Source organism: Artemia sp. Qi Xiang Cuo, chromosome 1 (assembly GCF_049724085.1).
Source record: "Artemia sp. Qi Xiang Cuo chromosome 1, ASM4972408v1, whole genome shotgun sequence".
NCBI classification, from domain to species: domain Eukaryota; kingdom Metazoa; phylum Arthropoda; class Branchiopoda; order Anostraca; family Artemiidae; genus Artemia; species Artemia sp. Qi Xiang Cuo.
In genome coordinates, this window is record NC_142794.1 from 68,313,456 (window position 1) to 68,331,928 (window position 18,473).

An 18,473-nucleotide genomic window follows, 5' to 3' on the forward strand; every position below is an offset into this window, starting at 1 on the left:
ATAAATTGCAGCAAAAAAAAGCGAGTACACTAAAGGACACGTGTAGTGGTAAAATAGGTGTGAACTTATCTCACATTTTATTTAACTTTAACAACTTAACGATATTAATATTATATTATAGATGTTTAAATAACAAACAACAAGAGTGAAGATATTTATATTACCAGTGAAAATGGTAATCTAATAGTGAGTGTTATAAATTATTCATCTATGCATCACCATATATATTTAACTAGAATCATGTGTAGTATTGTCGTATTATTCGTTTAATTTAGCATAAGACGGGAAACTTAGTTATTCTGTAGCTAGCTTAAAATAGAAAAAATATAAAAGATAATCTTGAAAAAAAAAATTTTTTTTTAGAAGTAGTAGAATAAGATCAAGCTTACCAAATATTGTTAGAAATATAGGAATTATCAGTGTTAGATGTAGAAAAGAAAAAAAAAACCCTTGGTGTACGTAGCTATCTTGGTCCGGTAGAGGAACTTACCAAACTTAAAGTAAGAAAAGTAATATAGAAAGAATTTTAATCGCTCAAGAGCAAATAGACTTATAATAACATAAAATCAGTTAAAATTGTATGAAACAAATAGTAGACGCATTTCAAAAATTTTTAAAACCCGAAGGCAAGCAAATACTAATAACGGGACGTTATTCAAAAACGGGATGGGTGATATGTACCAAGTACAATGTTTTACTTTAAAATATGAAAAGTTTACTTTATTTTAAATACGCTTCCGATGCAAATCAAACCCCCTTAATTAAACTTGGAAATCTGCCTTAAAATTCTCATTTATTTACCAGCCAAATATCCCTTTAAAAAGTTCAAAGCGAATGTTGTACTCTGTAGAGATTCGCATTCTTTGTTATACAAAACAAAAGGCTCTTGAAATTCCAGACGCTATTGAAAGATTTCAAAGGCAAAAAACTGCGGGTTTTTGCACGCACCAGATTAATGAGACGGATTGGAATTTCGTTGAAGTATTTTTGAAAAACAAAGCGGGACATTGTAAAACTTAGTTTGGTAGTTTTTAGAAGTACTCTCAGGAATGTGTATGCTTAATGATCAGAATATCGCGGAAAAAAACTATTGGGTAGTCTTGGCTGCATAATTTTTGACTTTGTCAGCATAAGAGTAAAGAGACGGGCCCTCCGTGTGGAGATGAACCAAACAGAAAATAGTGTTTATTGCTCAGAAGCAAAATTCATGTTATATAGTTGTGAAGAAGTGTTTTTCGGGGCATTACTGGATTATTATGTTAGGGGCATTACGTATTACTGTATTACTGTCATTCCTGCATTAGACATTGCTGTACTTGCCTTTGCCTATTGAAGTTTGAAGCCGTATGTTTAATCATGTAAGTCTAATAAACCTATTGCTTTTCTATTTTTACAGTTTTATTTTATATGTTCGTATCTAGACTTCAAGAATAGCCCTCTAGTTCGTATATTATCCATTGGAACGCTCCCAGGAATCTGACGACCTATGAAGAATGTCTACGGTGCCTATTTGACTAGCTCCCTATTTCAAACTCCCCCCATATTATTCGGTGTAGTCTAAATGTCACATTTGACAGAATCAATAGTTAACATTTAGCACGGTTGTAACTTCGGATTGAAGTCTCTCGGATCGAATTGGTCACTTCGCAAGGAAAATCAAATCCAGTAGCTAACCTATTTTTATATTTCCCAATAAAGAGAAGTACATTTCATAACGCCACAGATCGAAATTTATAACGCAACAAGACTATCTACAAAATGAATCAAGTTACACTCTGCATAGAAATCATAGACTTCGTGCTAATCAATATCGAAAAACTAAAGCCCTTTACCCATTGGATATAATTAAATCAGATCTCCTGACTCTAGATAAGATTCAATAACGTCACAATACACCGTACTAGTACATTCTACTTGCAATCAGTGTTTATAGTCGTTATGCATATGCAATTCCATTGCGATCAAAGAGAGGCGTTGAATTTGCTCAGGCTATTGAGAGTATTCTCGAACAGAATTCATATAAAAAAATTCAAACGGATCGTGGTAGACAATTTGTTAATCTCCATGTTGCAAAAGTACTAGAGAAATATAGTACACTGCTCTATCATAGTAATAGTCCTATAAAAGCTGCATTGGCCGAATGATTGATAAGAACTATTCTACTTTTAATTTCAAGATATTGTATATTGAAAAATACATAGGTTTTTATTAATAATTTAGATAAAATCATGTTGATTTATAATCAAAAACCTCATCGATCATTGTCCAGCTCTACGCCAACAGAAGTTCATCATTCTTATTATAATACAATTAACACTTTTCTTAAACAATATTCCAATGAATCGATTGTCAAGAATAAAAAAAAATTCAATGTTGGTGATACGGTTGGAATAAATAGAACAACTAATGTTTTTGAAAAGGCGACTTACTTATGGTCCACCGAACTTATTAAAAAGTCAAAATAATATTAAACAAAACACATAACTTACCTCCTTCGCGATACCAAAAAATGAAGAGATTTTAGGTGGCTATTATGACTATGAGCTGCAACAAGTTAAAAATAATAGAGAAATCTATCAAATTGAAAAGATATTAAAGACTCGTACTCGCAGGGGTATGAAACAGTTACTTGTTCGGTGGCTAGGATACAACTCTGATTTTGATTCTTGAATTGGTGTTGAAGATATTGACAATGCCCAATGATTTCTTTGTAACTTTCATGTCCAATGTTTCCGATCCTCTCTACAACGACTTGAATACGACAAGTGATTTTTGGACGAAACTCTACCCCGCCATCAAATTTCACGGTGCGTATGAAGTGGCTCTTGTCGATTGTATTCTCAAAAATACCTATGACATCCAGAGAAAGGATCATGTGTATGATATAAAAGTTAGACCATTCGATTGGACACTCTTTGTCGACTATGAATGGGTTGAAGCACTTAAATCTAGCGAATATCCACATGCCAAATTGAAATATATTGGATACGATACTATGACAGATTTGTGTCGTACAATCAATAGAAAAATCTCATATCGTAGGAATGGTACATTCCATTTTAATTATTCATTGGAACACGATAGGATTTACATTAGCTCACCTGTTGACACTGAAATAATTATTCTCAATGATAATCTGAGAGATGTTCTTGGCTTTAAACTGAATATGATCAATGGGAGAGATTCTGGCACCGTTTACGGGATAGATCAAGTTATTTTTGCTGATTATCCACCTGGTTTCGCCTAGGACTCTTGCATATTTTTCTATGCATCCTTTGTGGAAACATCGAGAGTCGGTAATTCAAATGTCCCCCTCTTACGTGTTCTTGAACGAGAAACATCTCATGAACTTGTTCATCATTATAATATAAAGCCTCTTCAGTATTTTCTTGTAAACACTTCGTATTTGAAACTCTGTCAGTTAGAAACACTAAGAAGTGAATTGGGCGATCCTCTAGCCATAACAAAAGGCTTAGCAGTGATTACATGTCATTTTCGACCCATTGTCGGCGATAGCACAATCACCTAAAATGAATAATAGAAGAATTCCAATTGTCTGCCCTGATATCGATTGTTATCTCGGTGCTTTGAGTCCACGTCAAATATGCAATGGATTGGACTACTACAAGGGGCGTACTACAATGTCTGGCTATGGTTTTGGTAGCTGGTTTGCTAGGCTATTTCGTTCTGCACTACCCCTTGCCAGAAAATATCTTGTACCTGCTGCATCGAATTTTCATGCTTTCGATATACGGATCTGGGGTTTGATCAAGGAGATCTCGGAGATCTTTAAGGAAAATTTTGTAACTAAAGATTGGATTACTTGTTAGCAATTAAAAATATGGAATGATGGAAGAGGGTAGAAAAGGCTGCACTTACGATATTTATTTTTAAGTCATCGCCCTCGCAGAAATTGCAGAACACTGCCAAGGACTGAAGACTTAAATAACGGAGAGAACTAAACTGCAGAAGAAGAACATTGTTAGATCAAAGAAGAATTTCTTCTCTTAAGATGACTCATCTCCCCCACAAGGAATCATATCCATCAATTAGTTCCTCATTGAATCTATTCAATGTTGAAAATGTTGATGTCAGTGTCAAGTATGGCTACTATGAACAATTTCACCCCCAACAACCCCTCTCAGAAAATATAAACTTTCAAATATTTTCCAATGAAGACTATTTCATTGATTTGTCGTCACCATTTATTAATTTAGATGTTGCGGTGAAGAAAAAGTCAGATAATACAACTCCAAATGCTGGCGATGGTCTCTCCTATGAAAACTATATTCTACACAACCTATTCAAACAAATTAATGTATTTATTAATGGAACATTGGTGAGCACTAGCAATAATTTATAAACTATGCAAGCTACATACAATTAATGAAGATGACACCAAAGGCTTACAAGGAGTTGAGAGGACAATCATTGGGCTATGAATATCGATCAGGTGTTGATACTGACGGTGAGTTGACTACTGCAGTGACCCAGGAGTATCATCTGGTTGGAAAATTAAACCATGAGATATTCAATATATCAAAATGGCTACCCCCCCAATTTCAAGATTGACATAATGTTACAGATGGCCCTATCGAATTTCATTTGAGAAACACACTTCCTGCAGGACCCGATGCAAATATCATTATCACATCGGGAATTCTCCACGTCCGAAAACACCAAGTTATGAGCTCTGTTGCATTGGCTGTGGAAAAGCTAAGAGCCAATGGTAACAACATTAAACTTCTTGTCCCCCATACGATCACCAAGCAGCGTCAAATTGCCAACGCCTCCCGTAAGTATACCAATTTATCATTTATCAATGGAGAAATCCCATCAAAATTGGATTTGGCCTTTGTGAAGAGTAGCAGTGCCGTTGGATCCTGGACTGAATCCCCCCATGATTTTAATTTTTTGGTCTATCTAGCCTTGTGTGCAAAGTGAATGGTATTCCACTGTACACTCTATCATTTGAGAAAAATTCCTATAGAACTCTGTACGAGTTGACCATGCAGTCCCTAGATCATAACTCTCAACTATTTGAAAATGGAATAACCGATTCAATGTTTTCAAAAAATCATGGGGTTATTGTTTTGGACTTGTCAGGGACTCAGGATATGATCATAGTACGAACAGGGAATGTACGTTTAGAGTGTACATTTGCCGATGCTCTGACTGAGAGTATCACGCTAATATCACTGAGTCAATTTGAAACCTCTTTGGAACTCACACCCGACGACAGTGCTCTAATAAACCTAGTACCATGAACACAAACCAAATAATCAATGTATTTAGTATGGATCCATACATGTCCCATTACAAGTCCTATTGCATACCTTCGGACTTCATTGAAAAAATTCCAAGAGTTAACAATACCATAATCATTGTTAATAGCAGTCCATTGACTTTGAAGACCGGTCATTGGCTATACATCTTTCAAACAGCGAAGCGTATTGAATTTTTTGATCCTCTTGGCCTATAGTATGAATTCTACACGTCATACATCATCAACTTTATTGAAAGCAGTGGGAAAACCAATTTTTAAAATCAACGAAAAGTACAAGATTTAACGACTAAGACATCTGGCTTCCATGTACTACTCTTTTTCATGTTCAGATGTCGTGGCTACACCTACAAGCAGTTTCTCGACATCTACGTTGACTTACCTCGATTGAACGACTTTCTAGAGGAAAATATACTTACAAGCGTATTTAATATTGATTTTAGTGCCCTATGAATAAGTTGTTCTAAAAATGTATATGAAATTGTTTATTAATAAATGATAAAAAATTATATACATGATAAAACGACTTTTCTACTCTTTAGATTTCATGTTCTACTAGGTATAGGTATTTGTCGACAACAACTAATGCAGGTAGATTATCTGAATTCACAGTGTACTGATCCTGATGTACTGCAATGTCAGGGTCACATTTTCTACAATAGAGTTTAACTTCACTCTTGTCATATCTCTTTGTATAGTCAATGATACTATTCTCATTCATTCTATAGAATTCACATGTTTCAATTTGCATGTTTAAAGCAATTTCACCAACAGTGTCCTCAAGTGTCGAATCACATTCCGTGACGGCCATATAAAAATCATTGGGTGTATAATCATAACACCCATTGTTATCACAATAATGACGTAGAAACCATATTCTTTGGCTGTTCAAGTAGTTGAACTTCTGCCCCGGCTCCTCCTCCCAGAACAATCTAAAACCACGACGATACCAATCTCGTAGCAATAAACTAAAATCACGCTTAGGATTCTTTCCAATCATACCGGGATATTTATTCTCCCACTCATTACATTTATCATAGCGGCAGTTGGAGCATAGGTGGCCTCTAGGATAAGATTCGGGGACCTCTTCAAGACAGGAATTACAATCTTTAATTTTTACAGCATATCCTTTATGCAATTTATACGGGTTGCATAATCTACACTTTTCATCAAACTCATCAATCATTGTGCAATTCTCACATGATGACCAGCTGCCCAGTTTGTACATACATAGCGGACATGTATGAAAATTTTTTTCATGTGTTGACACTCTCACTGCCACAATGAAACTGAGCTAGCAAGAACGAAAAATTGTCTGACATAGAGAGAAAGAGGAGTAAATCATCCTTGAACACCATCTTTCTCATGAAAAAAAAGTCCTAAATTTCTAAACTTATGTTTAAAAGCATATCCACAATATCATTTTGGCGTGTCGTGATCAATATATCAATAAATTGTGTAAATGCATTTGGACCACGATGTAGAAGCTTCATACAATAGTCTAATGATGGAGAATCAGTTTTCATTATATCTACAAGCATTCCCCGAGAAAATATCTTCCTTTGAATAGACAGCTCTAGAAAATCATCATCTAGAATCAAATGTTTTTCCATAAACACTAGATTCCCCAAGATTCGCTCTTTCTCGAATCTATCCATTTTTTAGTCTTAACACTCTCACAACCAACTTCAGACTAACCAGAATTTCTTATTGTACTCTAAAAAATATACGCTAGTCTACTATAGAAAGAAAAATACCTTTGATTTAGAAACAATTTTATTGAACATAATTACAATAATAATAATATTCACTGATGCATTTTATTCTCAACAATATATTTCGATAGGACATCTAATGCTGACCGAAGTTTATTTTTATGGAGAATATTCACTTTTCCAGCTAAACATAGTTGCTCCTCCTGTTTAAACTTGCTTAATGATATCACGTATCTACCATACATACTGTCCCATTCAAGGCATAGTCTACAGCCAGCGGTTATTTCCACAGCCACATTGGGTACTGGTATATCGTTGCTGCTGCTTTCGGCTCCATCTTAATTCTCAAATAATGTAAATGCACCACCCATTTTTCTTTCTTTAGTAATATCCTCTCAAATAAACTATTCTCTTTGAATTCAATTCTCTTACTATTATGAATTGTAGTGAAAACCATTCCTTTTATTCAAATCCCAACCATAAATCAAGTTATCGTATATTGAACAACCTATGATTGGCTCCTAAAAAATGTCTACGTCAAACGGTACATTCATTATGCAATTCTTATAAAAAACAAAAACCTTGCCAACTTTTAGAATATTCACCTGTAAGTTTAATGACATAGCCATGGGTTTTTCTTTCGCAATTCCAATGTATATTTTCATGTAGGTTTTCAATCTATTACACTTTTGACCATATTCTTGTAGGGTTGAATGTAGGCTTGAAAGTACTAGATAGGTTACTACTCTTAACTTCAATCTACCCGAGTCCCCTGATATTACTGCCAATAATCTCAATAAATTCCTCACTTCCATTGTCCAGAGTCTTCCACCACTGTCCGACCAATTACCATCAGGAGCCCTTTCCCCTTCTTTACTCACTGTTTCTCCGTCTCAGATAGAAAAAAGAATTCAAAAACTAAGAAAGACAAGTATTTGTCGTTTGGATATCCTCTTTCCTCTTATTAGTGCCTTCGGTGATTTCTTGTCTAAGTCCTTGTCTTTCCTGTTTAACAAGATTACCGAGTCTGGGCAAATTCCTACAACTTGGAAACAGGGTTTCATAACCACTTTTGAAAAAGAAAAACGGAAAGCCTGGTTTTGAAGGCGTCCGGCCTATTACTCTTACTCCTATTTTCTCGAAACTTTATGAAGGATTACTTGCAGATTGGCTAAAGGAAAAAATTCTACCTCTTACTGACTTGAAACAATTTGGGAACCTAAAATCCACCTCTACTTTCCATTCCCTCGTTTCTCTTATTGATCACATCGGGAAAATCCTTGAAAAGCCTAATTCCTGGCTAAATTTAATTTCCATCGACCTTCAGAAAGCATTCGACCTTGTTAACCACAATATTTTAATTGAGAAACGTGTCAAAGAGTTCAATATTGATCCCTTACTGGTGAAAATAGTTGCTTCCTTCTTAACAAATAGATCACAAGTTTTCAAATAGCAAAATCATTATTCAAATCCTCTACCTGTCCACAACGGCATACCCCAAGGTACTCTCCTAGGTCCCCTCCTTTTTTCAGTAATGATCAACAGCCTCGCAAAAGAACTTCCTGGCCGATGAAAATTTGTTGATGACCTAACGGTTGTTGAAACTTGCTTCAGAAATTTAATAAGTGACCCTATGAGTATCCTCAATGAAATTGGAGACAAGGCCTTAGACTTAGACATGACAGTAAACCCCTCTAAGTCCATGATAATGCCCATTTGTTTCCTCAAATCCACACTCTACTTTCTTAATCCTATCCCTCCTGAAATTTCTGTTTCCTCATTTAAACTACTTGGCGTCACAATTTCTTCAAATTTAAAGTGGGATATCCATGTTAAAGACATCATCAATAGAGCTAATGTGTCTATCGCCTTCCTTAAGCTCCTAAATAAATTCAGCGTCCCCCCTCCCACTCCTTAAGAATTTACACGTCTTTTGTCCGCCCGCATCTAGAATATGCTTGTCCAGTTTGGCACCCTGGTATCTCTCGCGAAGAATCGGAAAAAATCGAATCAATTCAAAAAAGGGCCTTGCGAATAACTTTAAAGGAAGCCAAGGTGCCATACTCTCTGCTCCTAAAAAAGCTAGTCTAAAAAACCGTGGAGCAAAGGAGGGTTTTGTTGTGCCTCCGTTTAGCAAAAAATGCCATAACAAACCCTCGGACGGCAAGTATTTTCCCCAAACTTAACTCCCCATCCAGATTAAGGCCGCCTCGAGCTGTTTCTGAGCCCATCCCTGCTTTGTCCCCCATTCGCTGCGTTACTTCCAGATACGAAAGAACTTTCATCCCCTTCATTACAGAAAAAATGAATAAAATGTCTCAATAGTTTCTTTTTTTTCCCTCATTTTTGTTTATTAGCTGATGGTACTGCCCAGGTTCTTGCACTCTTTTGCTTGTCCCCCCCCCCCGTTCTTGACCAGTTTTTATTGTTTTTAACTTTTTTATTGATTTACTGTAGTTGAATTATTGACACTTTCTTTGTATCCCTTTTAATTTAAATGCATTTATGTCTTGCTCTAAGTTTAGTTTGACCAATTTTTATCTTTTTAATTTTTTAATTGACTTTTTACAGTTTTAATTATTGACTTTTAAATGATTGTTCATTATGTTTTTCACTATTTCGTTGTTGGTCTTTGCATTTTTAGTGTAACCATTTATATTGTCGACTCCAAAGTCCGAATTCGGCCCTTTGTGGGCTTATGATAGCGATTTTTTAAAAATAAATATCTTATCTTATCCTACTCAGATTAATTTCTGCTCGTTTTGAGTTAGACTTATTTTAATTTCTGTTTGTTTGGTAGATTATTTGATTCTATTTTGTTCATTTTTGGTTTAATGGAATTCTTTACTTTTTTTTGAAAAACTTATTTTGTGCAAAAAGTTTTTTTGATTAATTTCTGTTCGTTTTATATTAACATAGTCTTTTTCAGTGAGAAAGACTGAGCCTATTCTGAAGTTAAACAACCATCCCTTCCATTAAAACCTTTAATAACCCCTGGGCATAACTTACAACCCTTGTCCCCAAACTCTGGGGTACGTTTCAACCCCAAAAGCCTTGTTATTTGATATTTTGACTATTTTGAATAAAATGGCTAGTCTCATAATTTTTATTAGATGCATTTCGGGAAAATATGACGTGTGTGTAGGTGGGAGAGGGTAACTGCCCTCTGATCACTTTGACTCTGAAAAAAGCACTAGAACGTCTGATTATCAATCCAATGAGCCCCCTTTGAAGTTTATAAGACCAAACTTTCTATAAAAACCCTATATGTTCCCAGGGCAGAACTCACAACTCGTGCCCTGAGTGCTGGGTTGATTTGTTATTCTCAAAGACATACTTTCCGGAACAAAAAGGGCTAAATCAAAATTATTATTGGAAGTGTTTGGGGAAATGATCGGCGTAGAGGAAGACATTTGCCCTCTGATAACTTTCGACTAATAAAAAAGGCACTAGTCCTCTAAATGTTCAATCGAATGAGCCCTTTTTGAAGCTTCTACAACAAAAACTTTCTATAAAAACCTTAAATGACCTAAGGGCATAACTTACGACCCTTGTCATGAGGGCTGGGGGGGGGAGGGCTGTCATCCTCAAAGACATAATTTCCAGGCCTTTCCACTACGTTGAACAAAATGGTCATATCAAAACGTTGATCGGAAATATTTGGGGAAATATTGGGCGTGGGGGAACGATTCTTCATCCGACCAATTTCAACTATTAAAAAGGGCAATAGCCCTCTCAATATCCGATCAAAAGAACCCTTTTTGAAGTTTTTACAACAACACTTTCTATGTGACATTATATACCCCCCAGGCATAACTTACAACCTTAGCCCTGAGGGCTGTTGGGGGTTGTCATACTCAAAAACATAATTTCCGGACCCTTCAACTACGTTCAACAAAATTGATATATCAAAATGTTGATAGGAAGTGTTTGGGGAAATGATGGATATGGGGGGCATTCGCCCTCCGATCGCTTTTGACTATTAATAAGGGCACAAGCCCTCTCAATTCCCAATTGAATGAGTCCTTTTCGAAGTTTCTACGACAACGCTGGCAAAGACCTAATTTCCAGAACTTTCAACTACGTTGAACAAAATGGCTATCTCAAAATTTAGATTGGACGCGTTTGGGGAAATGGTGGGCTTGAGAGGGGGGTTAGTCACCCTCTAATCACTTTCGACTATTAAAAAGGGCACTAGCCCTTTTATTTTCCAATCAAATGAGCCCCTTTTAAAGTTTCTAAGAAAACACTTTCTATATAAAACCTTACATGCCCCAAGGGCATAACTTACAGCCGTTGCCCTAAGGGTTTGAGGGGGTTTGTCATCCTGAAAGACATAATTTCCAGAACCTTATACTACGTTGAAGAAAATACCTATATCGAAATTTTAATTGGCTTTGTTTGGGGAAATGGTGGACGTGAGAGGGGGATTAGTTGATCTCCAATCACTTTCGACTATTAAAAAGAGTACTAGCCCTTTCAATTTCCAATCAAATGAGCTTTTTTTGGAAGTTTCTACGATAACGCTTTCTATTAAAACCTTATATGCCCCCAAGGCATAATTTGCAACCCTTTCCCTGAGGGTTCTGAGGGGGTTATCATCCTCAAAGATCTAATATCCATAACTTTTAATTACGTTGAACAAAATGGATATCTCAAAATTTTGATTGCAAGTGTTTGAGGAATTGGTGGGCGTGAGTGGGGTGTTAGTTGCTCTCCAATTACTTTCAACTATTGAAAAGGGCAGTAGTCCTTTTAATTTCCAATAGAGTGAGCCCTTTTTAAAGTTTGTAGGACAATACTTTCTATAAAAACCTTATATGCCCTAGGGGCATAATTTACAACCCTTGCCTTGAGGGCTGTAGGGAGAGTATCATTATCAAAGACATAAGTTCCAGACCTTTCAACTACGTTGAACAAAATGGCTATTTAAAAATTTTGATTGGATGTGTTTGGTGAAAAGGTGGGCGTGAGAGAGGGGTTAGTTGCCCTCAAATCACTTTCGACTATTAAAAAGGCCACTAGTCCTTTGAAATTCCAATCGAATGATCCCTTTTTGAAGTTTGTACGAAAACACTTTCTATAAAATCCTTATTTGCCCCCAGGGCATAACTTACAACCCTGAGGTGTTTGGGGAGGGTTTGTCATCCTCAAGAACATGATTTCCAGAATTGTCAACTACATTGAACAAAATACGTATCTCAAAATTTTGATTGGATGTGTTTGGGGAAATGGTGGGCGTGAGAGGGGGTAAGTTACTGCCAAATCATTTTTAGCTATTAAAAAGGGCAATAGCACTGTCATTTTCTAATCAAATGAGCTTTTGTTGAAGTTTCTATGACAATGCTTTCTATAAAACCTTATATGCTCCCAGGGCATAACTTACAACCCTTGCCCAGAGGGCTCTGAGGGGATTATCATCCGCAAAGACCTAATTTCCAATACTTTCAACTACGTTGAAGAAAATGACTATTTCAAAATTTTGACTGCACGTGTTTGGGGGAATGGTGGGCGTAAGAGGGGGGTTAGTTGCCTTCCAATTACTTTCAACTATTAAAAAAAGCACTAGCCCGTTGAATTTCCAATCGAATAAGCCCTTTTTCAAGTTTTTATGACAACACTTTCTAAAAACCTTATATGACCCCCGGGCATAACTTAAAACCCTTGCCCTGAAGACTGCAGGGGGAGTGCCCAGCTCAAAAGATAAAATTTCCGGATCTTTCAACCACTTTGAACAAAATCGCCATCTCAAAATTTTGACTGGATGTGTTTGAGAAAGTGGTGGGCGTAGGAGGGGTGTTAGTTGCCCTACAATCACTTTCGACTATTAAAAAGGGCACTAGCCATTTCAATTTCCAGTTGAATGAGCCCTTTAAGTTTCTATGACAACGCTTTCTATAAAAAACCTTAAATAATTTCTTAGACCACACTGATTTTCCATTTACGAAAAATTAAGCAAGAAAAACGGGTTTTAATTTTTATAAAGCAGTGAATACAGTAAAACAAACACTTAATTAAACAAAAATACTCCGAATATTTCGGCCCCACGTCCGGGAGCCTTTCTCAACGGAAAAAAAAAGAAGAAAAGAAAAAAATGAAACAAAAAATTTTCTTTTTAAAAACATTAACTTACATCAAAATAAAAACATATTAAACACATAAAGAAAAAAAAACAACAACAAAAGAAAAAATATAAATAAATAGGAAACAAAGCTCACATATTAAATAAACACTTCCATTCACTGGTGTATAAACAAAATTGAATGTCTATATTGATTCAAACACGTCTCCTCACAGTATATAAATGGAAATCTATCAAAAAATAAAGAATGTATTTATACTTAAACCAAAACAATAAAGGTCAGCTAGTAAGGATATTCTAGTAGGTAATGGCTATCCGGAAAATATGATTTCTCAAATAATTGAAAAAAGGAATAAAAAGTTGATGGAACCAGAAATATTAGAAGAAGATAGGTCAAATCAAGAAACAAATTACATAACTTTGCCTTTTATCCCAATACTGTCACAAAAATTAAGAAGAGAATTCAAAAAACATAATATAAATACAACATTTAAATCAGGAAAAACTATAAGCTCTTTGTTAAATAAAGGGAAAGACAAGGTACCGAGAAATTTGCAAAAGGGAGTATACAAAATTCCATGCTCTTATGGTAAATTTTATGTGGGAAGAACACAACAGATTTTAGAAAATAGGCTACAGCAACACAAGAATGCCATAGATTGCTCTCTTTAAAACAAAATAAAACACCGGAAACGTTTGAGTCGGCTGTTGCAGAACATGTTTATAATTTTCCTAATCACAGTATTTTATTTGATCAAACAAAAATAGTAGATACATCTGTAAGACTTCTACAAAGCTTCAGGTTAATTATAGAAATAAAAAACATAATATATGGGGCTATTAGTGTCAATAGAGATGAAGGGGAATTTAGGATCAATTCAATTTATAATAGTTTGATTAAAAAGCAGGTAAGATTTTCAACCAGTACTGATTTTAATAATAGTTCTGAAACGAAAGATGACCTTGCGAACAAAGGTCAGAATGGGTTAAATGCTGGGAAAAGTAAGCGAACTGCAGCTAAGCTTGCAAACAAACGAATCCGTTCAATTTATAATTCAAACATTGGTTGATGAACTTGTGAGATTTAATTAGGGGTTATGGGCCGGGGGTTAGCTGACCTTTATTGTTTTGGTTTAAGTATAAATATATTCTTCATTTTTTGCTTAAATACTGTGAGGAGGCGTGTTTGAATCAATATAGACATTCGATTCTGTTTATAAGCCAGTGAATGGAATTGTTTATTTAATATGTGGGTTTTGTTTCCTATTTATCTATATTTTTTCTTTTCTTGTTGTTTTTTCTCTCTTTATGTGTTTAGTATGTTTTTATTTTGATGAAAGTTAAGGTTTTTAAAAAGAACATTTTTTGTTTCATTTTTTTCTTTTCTTCTTTTTTTTCCGTTGAGAAAGGTTCCCAGACGTGGGGCCGAAATATTCGGAGTATTTTTGTTTAATTAAGTGTTTATTTTATTGTATTCATTGCTTTATAAAAATTAAAACCCGTTTTTCTTGCTTAATTTTTCATAAGAAACCTTATATGCCCCAAGGGCATAACTTACAACCCTTGCCCTGAGGTCTGTGGGGGGGGGGGGGGGGTGTCATCCTCAAAGACCTAGTTTCCAGAAGTTTCAACTACGTTGAACAAAATGACTATCTCAAAATTTTGATTGGATGTGTCTTAGGAAATGAGGAGCATGAGAGGTGGGTTAGTTGCCCTCCAATCACTTTTGACTATTAAAAAGGGCACTAGCCCTTTGAATTTCCAATTGAATGAACCTTTTAGAAGTTTTTACGACAGCTCTTTCTATAAAAATCTTATATACCCCCAGGGCATGGCTTACAACCCTTGCCCTGAGGGTTGTGGGGGAGTTCCCTCGTCAAAAAAATAATTGCTATCAGGAAATCAACTACGCTGAACAAAATGGCGCTCTCAAAATTTTGATTCGATGTTTCTCGGGAAATGATGGGCGTTAAAGGGATGTTAGCTGTCCTTCAATCACTTTCGACTTAAAAAGGGCACTAGCCATTCCAATTTCCAATCGAATGAGCTTTTTTCAAAGTTTCTACAACAACGTCTTCGAGATGAAGTACCCTGGTATGAAAAAAATAATAATACATTGTGCCAACATCGTTCTTTACTTAGATAATCCCGCGATTGCGCTGCCTATGATAGCCCTCAAATACTGAAGTTCGCCAAAGTGCATTGTGCTTAAAAACAGGTTTCTGAGCTCGGCTATTGATTTGGACATTGGTGACACCATGGAGACAAACTGCAACACCAAAAGATAAGCCTATAAACAGACAGAAGCAGAACTAATTAGGTGCAAAAAGACGGAAAGACAGAGACTATCCGATCGACACGGGCTATTATCAAAGATTGTTGGACACTATAACAGCGTCTTCTAAAAGGTGGAGATAACAGCAAAACAGTCAAATAACCAGCTGTATCGACATCAAGACAAACTAGTGAATAAGAGCACAAGGGCAGATAAACGGTACTTTCAAGAAATCAAGGCAGGTATGGAGAAAGAAGCGGCCAAGAGCAGTGATTCCACCACTATCCGTAAAATTACCAAAGAATCGAGAGATCTGGCCAGTGCAAGACAGAAGCGGGAAGACACTCACAGATCCTGGTGAAAAAAAAAAGATTTCTGTGTCTTGAACTTCGACAGAGTTCTCAGAAGTCTTAGCCCCCCAAAAACAGCAATAAGCCCAACAACACATTCTCTAAACTTTAAAATCAATAAAGAAAAGCCGTCAGACGAGAAGCTGATGTAAATAGCTTACAAATTAGAAAATAGTAGAGCACCAGGAAGAAATAGGATGTCAGCAAGAATGTTGAAAACTCTATTAAGTGTCTGCAGGACTGTATGGATTACATCCTTTGTCTGTTTATGAAAATCAGAGAATTTTCTCAAAGAATAAAGAAAAGCCTACTCATCAAGGTTTTTAAGAAAGGAGACGCGTTGTAGTGAGAATACTGGAGGGGTGCTGAGGCAAACTATTTTCCCAGATAATCCCATGCCATCCAGATAGTCTTAGATGAAAATCGGCAAGATGAACAACATGGCTTCACCCATCTTGCTTCTACTTCGACCTTTACTTGTGTTATGCCCATGTCGATCTAGGAAAGCAATGAATGGATTCAAAAATGTACCATCTCTGAGTGGATTTTGGAAAGCCCTTAACCAAGAGTTGCGGCAGGAAATTCTCTGCCATTATGGCATTCTGGACAAACTTGTGTTCCATTTGTCCTAGCTCATTACTGTATACAAAACGCTAAGAGCTGTATTTGGACACACAAAGAAGATACGAGATATTACTGTATAATGCCTGCAGTCAAACAGCAATTTAACCTCTCCCCTCTGCTTTTTATCCTTTCAACTGACTAAATAATTTAGGATTGCATAGGCTCCGGCGTCCAAACTTTCGGCAAGCAAGTAGCAGATCTTCTTTGCTGATGACATAACTCTGATGGAGACAAACAAAGATAGACTTAATGATCTTTTCAATGTGACCCAGGAGAAAGCGAGTCTTTTGGGACTAAATTTCAACTCGAAAAAGAAGTATGAAGCAAATCGCAACTGGAAATGAAGTGCAGAAAAAAGCAGCAGAGCAGGTGCAGGAGTGTAGATACCTTCAGCAAAAAGGAGGTACAGTCTAGGGTTGAACAAGGCAGTGGAGATTCTAATTGACAAAAAACGAGTTTAAAGATAGAAAGAGTATTTATTAAGGCTGAAAATCGTTCAACAATAATAGCTCCACCTTATACATAGCTCTAAGCGGTGGTCTAAACTAGCAGCAGGAAAAGAATAACAATACTTTGGAGATTAAACGTCTTTGCGGGATATCAAATACTAGCTGGAGAGACAGCGTTAGAAACCAGAGAGTTTGCTATACATACCACAGCAGTCCCAATTAATGGAAGTAATGCACCAACAAAGGCAGCACTACTTGGGCCATGTCTTCCATATGGCAGAAGGTAGGGTCACCAGAGTAGTACTAGCATGGCAGTCAGGGGGACAAAAAAAATGCACTTCACCACACCTACCAGCAGAACTTCAAACAAGTTCAAACTTCTCGGAAGATGTCTAGAAAGCAGATTATATGAGGAGTGATCGGTGGCTGTTTCTGGATGCCCTGGCAGCACAGGGGAAATTAATGTCTCACGTAATGGGTCCATACATATTGTGGTAACTTTGATCTCAATATAATAAGTACATTATTTTACTGCACATCATATAAAAATGGCAAATATAATGGTAGGCTATCAGTACTATGTTATAAAGAGAGATACATATCACACTTTTCACAAGAAAATTAATATTTTAAGGAACCCTGTTTTTGCCAATAAGAATATTGCCATCAATATATCTGGTCTGAGTTTAAACTAAAGGTTTTGAGACAGAAAAAGAATTTCAAACAGCACTATTTAAAACTTTTAAATTTTTTTTACCTCTAGATCCAACTTTGGTAGATTTTTGACAACCTCATTCATTTTTGAAGACATTACTGGAGCATTTCTAGCTACATATCGTCCAATAAAACCAATAGCAGCCAATCCAAGACCAGCAGCAACCAAACTACTTGCCTGCAAAAAATCACTACCATCATCATTTCGCGTATGCAATATCACATAAGAATTGTTTCTACTGTCTTGCAGAAAAAACCTGAATCTAAATTAAGTATTCCAATATTAGACAACTAATAAGAAAAAAAAATGCAGTCGTTGTCAAAAGAAAAATTATTGGAAGTAACAGGCAAAAAGTGTAGGAAGAAATAAAACTTTGACCTCTGATCAACTGCCAACCATTGGCAGGTGGTCAGATAATTGTTAGAGAAATTGCAACAAAACAAGAGTTAATATCTCAGTTTTTAGAGTCGTGTAAGCAGTATGAAACATTGATTGTGATTAGAACGCTATCTCGGGTACAGCTCTTAAAACTGAGAGTTGCTAAGACTAGGAATAAGTGAAAATGAAGAGGTGATGTTGGGTAACGAGAAGATTAATAAAGTGGACAGTATCACATACCTAGGTAGTATTACTAGTAGACAGTGGGTGCAGTGACGATGTTTAAAAGTAGAATAGCCAAGGCCCATAGTGTTTTTCACAGTTGAAAAAAGTTTGGAAGAATAGGAAGATAAGTCCGCGAACCAACATAAGAATATTAGAAGCTACAGTGACAACAGTGGTCAAGTATGGTTCTGAAGCAAGGGCGATCCAAAAGACGGAGGAGGATTTGCTAAATGTTTCCCAGAGAAATTGCCTAAGGATTGTTTTGGGTACTCAATTGACTGACCGTATCTAAAAAAGTAAGCTGTACGAAAAATGTGCTTCGATTCTGCTTTCTAGGGCTATCATGTAGGGAAAAATAATTGTGCCTCCTGGGATG

At 36.1% G+C, this 18,473-nt stretch overlaps 1 protein-coding gene across 1 annotated transcript in view; it reads right to left on the reverse strand.

Moving 5' to 3' along the window:
* LOC148956641 (mitochondrial import inner membrane translocase subunit TIM14) overlaps positions 1 to 18,473 on the reverse strand; it is a 68,827-nt gene that overhangs the window by 33,347 nt on the left and 17,007 nt on the right. Inside the window, exon 2 of the mRNA XM_089091555.1 lies at positions 17,537 to 17,671. Coding sequence (XP_088947681.1) covers positions 17,537 to 17,671 — 135 coding nt within the window. The remainder of the gene's footprint in view (positions 1 to 17,536; positions 17,672 to 18,473) is intronic.